The sequence below is a fragment of the Gavialis gangeticus genome, unplaced genomic scaffold, assembly GCF_001723915.1.
Source record: "Gavialis gangeticus isolate Ggan-Ray unplaced genomic scaffold, GavGan_comp1, whole genome shotgun sequence".
Lineage (NCBI taxonomy): Eukaryota > Metazoa > Chordata > Crocodylia > Gavialidae > Gavialis > Gavialis gangeticus.
Window position 1 is genome coordinate 1,989,041 of NW_017729032.1, and position 4,042 is coordinate 1,993,082.

The 4,042-nt window shown below is 52.7% G+C and overlaps 1 protein-coding gene and 1 long non-coding RNA gene across 2 annotated transcripts in view; both read right to left on the minus strand.

Moving 5' to 3' along the window:
• Window positions 1–588: 588 nt before the first annotated feature.
• Window positions 589–3,525, minus strand: LOC109303333. The gene is made up of 3 exons (XR_002099059.1): window positions 3,486–3,525; window positions 3,060–3,217; window positions 589–1,693 (listed from the first exon to the last, which is right to left on the minus strand). It is a non-coding gene; the product is annotated as an uncharacterized LOC109303333 (long non-coding RNA).
• Window positions 3,526–3,541: 16 nt separating this feature from the next.
• Window positions 3,542–4,042, minus strand: part of XRCC1 (X-ray repair cross complementing 1) — a gene marked incomplete at its 3' end in the record, with an annotated part of 12,907 nt that continues 12,406 nt past the window's right edge. The window contains exon 9 of the mRNA XM_019525536.1: window positions 3,542–3,573. Within this exon, the coding sequence (XP_019381081.1) occupies window positions 3,542–3,573 (32 nt within the window). The remainder of the gene's footprint in view (window positions 3,574–4,042) is intronic.

Consider the following 4,042-nt stretch of genomic DNA (forward strand, 5'->3'; position numbering starts at 1 on the left):
GCCCATCCTAATTGAATGGTCACAGCACAGAGATTTCAATCAGTGTCACAAGGCAGAGATTTTTGGGGAGAAACCAAGGTGGCTTTTTGCCACAGGCACCATCCAGGATGGAAACCTGCCCATGGTGCAGCAGCTAGGCAATGGCATCTTGCGACAGCTGGACAAGGGTGAGGACCGTGCACGACCCATAGCCTGGTCCTCTGTGTGGGCAGCAAGTATGTGGCTACAGTCAAATTCAGCTCCTGAAGAGTCAGAGAGGTCCTTCAGCAACTCCACTCCCATGGAAATCAATGGGGGAATGGGGGGGGGTGGTCATTAAGCTAAGCCCCTTTTCTGGATCTGGATCCAAGCCCTGACCTCTGCCAAATGACGCCCTGGCAGCTGTTATTCCGATTTTCTCTCTGTAAAATAGGAATTCAGAATCCTCCACAGGGGACATACACAGGCATGGGTGTATGTGTGCACATCTGAAATCACTAATATCTACCAGACATTGAGATGCCTTGAGCAGGAGGGCCTGTGGTTTCCTCAGCTCACATGCCAGCCACAGTCTTCCCGGTGAAAGCAATGCTGAGTAACCAGAGCAAGCCCAGCAAGAAAAACAGTTTATTGCATTTGCTGGACAGAGATGCAACACAAATGGCAGGGCAGCTGCTAGATTCACACCCCGTCACGTGTGTTGTTTCCAAGGGGGCTTGGAGAAGAGACGTGGCTGCTTGCACACAAAAGCCAAAGCCCCTTACAGGCTTCACTGCCCAAGGGAGGTGGATCTGAGCAAGGAACTGAAAGGCTTCTTTACTAACAGCGAGGGCATGTCCCTCCTTTTATCCAAGGACCGAGCTGGGCGATCCAAGGTGTTCAGATGAAACTCAACAACTTGCCTCATAAGCGAAAAGGAGGCCACTGGTCTCAGTCAGGGCCAATGGTGTTCACCTCACTTGACTTCAGCACACATGACCAAGTCTAACCCTCCAGCCGTCTGCATCAGAGCCACAGGGACCAACACCAGTGAGGGATAGGCACCTGGTTGATATACTATCATTCCTTCCAGGCTGTGCCAGCCCCGACACCCATTGACTGCCCCTGCAGGATGGAGCCTAGGGATTTAGAACAGAAACCTCTTGCCTGGGAGAAGTCCAGATTCCAGCTCATGCCCCAAGACAAACGCAAGCAGCCATTGCCTTCAAAACCAGGAGCTGCACAGTCCAGGGAAGCCTGAACATGCCTGCCTGAAGACAGGAGGATCTGCTTCCCAACCTGGATAAGCAGAGAACACGCTAGGGCCAAACCCATTCCTGTTGTGACCAACGGAGATGCGCCTCAGATAGGCACACAGCCCACAATGGCTGTGGCAAGTCTCTTGAGCCCCAGTGGCCGGATGGCGAGTGTGGTGCTCACTCGCACAGATCAATGCAAGGCAGGAAGATCTACCTAAGTTGCAACTGTCCTGCCCGGTCCTATTCAACCCAGGACCACGGCTGAGAGTCCAGAGCTCCTGCCTCCTCTCCACAGGTGCTGGCATGCTCCTCCACCTCCATGCTACTGAACTGCAGCTCACAGATGGGGCACAGCACCCAGGCCTCTGGGGGCTCCTGGCATGGGGGATTCTCCCAAGACCAGTCTGGGCCTGGAAAGACGTCATCTTCCCCACAGGCAGAGGCATGAGCAGGAAGGAGATCCATGCGGAAGCAACCTGCAGTGGGGAAGAGAGAAAACAGGACTGTCACAGAAAAGCAGGGCTGGTAGGGATGTTCAGTCATGTCTAGCCCAACTCCCTACTCCAGGCATCAGCCCTACCCTAACCAGCCCAGACAAGGATGGAGACTCCACACCTGTTCCAGGCAGCCTGTTCCAGTGCACAACCACCCTCAGGATGAGAAAGTTCTTCCTAATCTCCATCCTAAATTTCCCCTGCTGAAGTTCACAACCTTGTTCCTTGTCCTGTCTTGTTACCACTGAGAATAGTCTATCACTATCCATATAACTACCTGTCAAGGACTGAAAGAATGTCCCCATCAGTCTTCTCCAGACTAAACCACCCCAGTTCTTCCAGCCTTTCTTCTTAAGTCAGGTTTTTCCCAGGCCTCTAATAATTTTTGTTGCTGTCTACCAGACTCTTTCCAATCTTTCCATATCTTTCTTGAAGTAAGGGGCCCAAAACTGGACACAGGACTCCAGGCAACACCTCCCCAGTGCTGGATAGAGCAGCAACCCAGGATGCTGTTGGGTTTTTTTTGCAATAAGAACATGATATTGTATCATATTCAGCTGATGGCTGTTACCCTGGGCCCTTCTCTGCAGTGCCGCAGCCTAGCCCCTCATTCCCCAGTCTATTTGTACAGTCCCAAATGCACACAGTTGTCTCTCTTAAATTTAATGAAGTTGATTTCTAACCAGTTCTCCAGTTTATTCAGGTTGGTTTGAATCCCCCCCCCCCCCGCAATTAGGGCTTGGGCTGGGGGGGATAAAAATAACAAACAAACAAAATTAGGAAATTCATTTGGTTTCGACATTTATAAAATGAAATGCTTGGACAGTCCATTTCAAAACACTTGCATCCCAAGCCTGACATCTGAATTCAAGTTTAAGAGATAAAATAAGAGGTTAAACAACCTGGAACCCAAAATTCCCTGCTCTGGTCTCACACATGTGTTATGAGGTAACTTGACACACATTATTTTCTTGATTTTCTGGTTTGGCCACTGGTTTCAAAAATTGGGATGAGAACATTCCCTGCCATCCATTCTGTGATCAGCTCCTAGCCCAGGGTCTGGAGGAGGAATAGAACCAGGATCCTGAACCAACCATCTCTGTTGGCATCACATCTGCAATAGACGTAGACAGCAAGCTGCCGTTCACCCTTTCCCTAGGCCACATCAATAAAGATGCAGGTTGTACTCCATCCCAGACATGGCTGCATCTCAGAGGCAAGTATCATTCCCACTGAGATGTGCTGCATGTCAGGCACACCTGAAGGGCTCTGCAGACAGGCTGACTAGGGCAGGATGACATGTGCTGGAGGATGCTCACAACCCACAGCCCGTGTGCAGGACACTCACCTGCACAGATGGGGCAGGTGCCCATCTCCATTCCTTGTCTGTTCTCCTCTCTATCATCCCCTTGCCTGGTGGGCCTTCTTCCTCCTCGGCCCCGGCCCCGGCCTCGGCCCCTGGTTCTTCCCCGCGTCCCTTCCTGAGCAGAGGAGGCCAGTGGAGACCTACAGAGAAGAGTTCCAGGAGCAATTGCGTCTCCAGGTGTCAGGGTCTCCCTTGCCACGTGCAGCCCAGAAAGTCAAGGGCCAACTTGTCTTAGAAAATCCATCCAACTCAGAGACATAAGAGGAGACTGGACACAAGCACAGGCTATGATGGAGACCCAGAGAAGGGGGGGGGGGGGCATGGATGTTGGGCTCAAAAGGTAAACTCTGGAGTGGGGACTGGCATGCACTGGAGGCAAGGAAGGATTCAATGGATGCAACCACTCACCTGCCCCAGGGCCCCTGTGATCTCTGTCTCCTGCTCGACTTCGTAGGTGTCCTCAGAGCTGGAGGGGCCTGGATGGCCTGAATGGCGCCTGGGGAGCAAACAATGGCCGTCACACCCTCCTCTAACCCACCTGGAGATGTTCTGCCAAGAAGAGCCTCGCAAAGAAGGTATCGTGAGTCTCATTTCAGAGATGGGGAAACCAAGGCACAGGGACTCACCCAAGATCACCCAGCAGACTGGGGACAGAGCCAGAGCCAGAAAGTAAAACTCAGTCCAGTGCTCGACCTGCTAGCCCACCTTGTCACACCCTGCTGACCACACTGTCTGTGTGGGGGGATCCTAGACAGGCTGTTTGGTGCCTGGGGAACAGAAGCTCCACATACTTCAACACCACGTAGATCCATCTCTGAACAGAGGCACAGACCCAGGACTTGCAGGGATTCGCTGGGACAGGAGGGAAGCCAGCCAGCTGAGCAGTGCCTGGAAGCTGACCCTGTGGGGCCAGAGTTGGGGGCTCTTGGGTGGCTAGGGAAAGTCTGATGGGGGGGGGGGGGCCC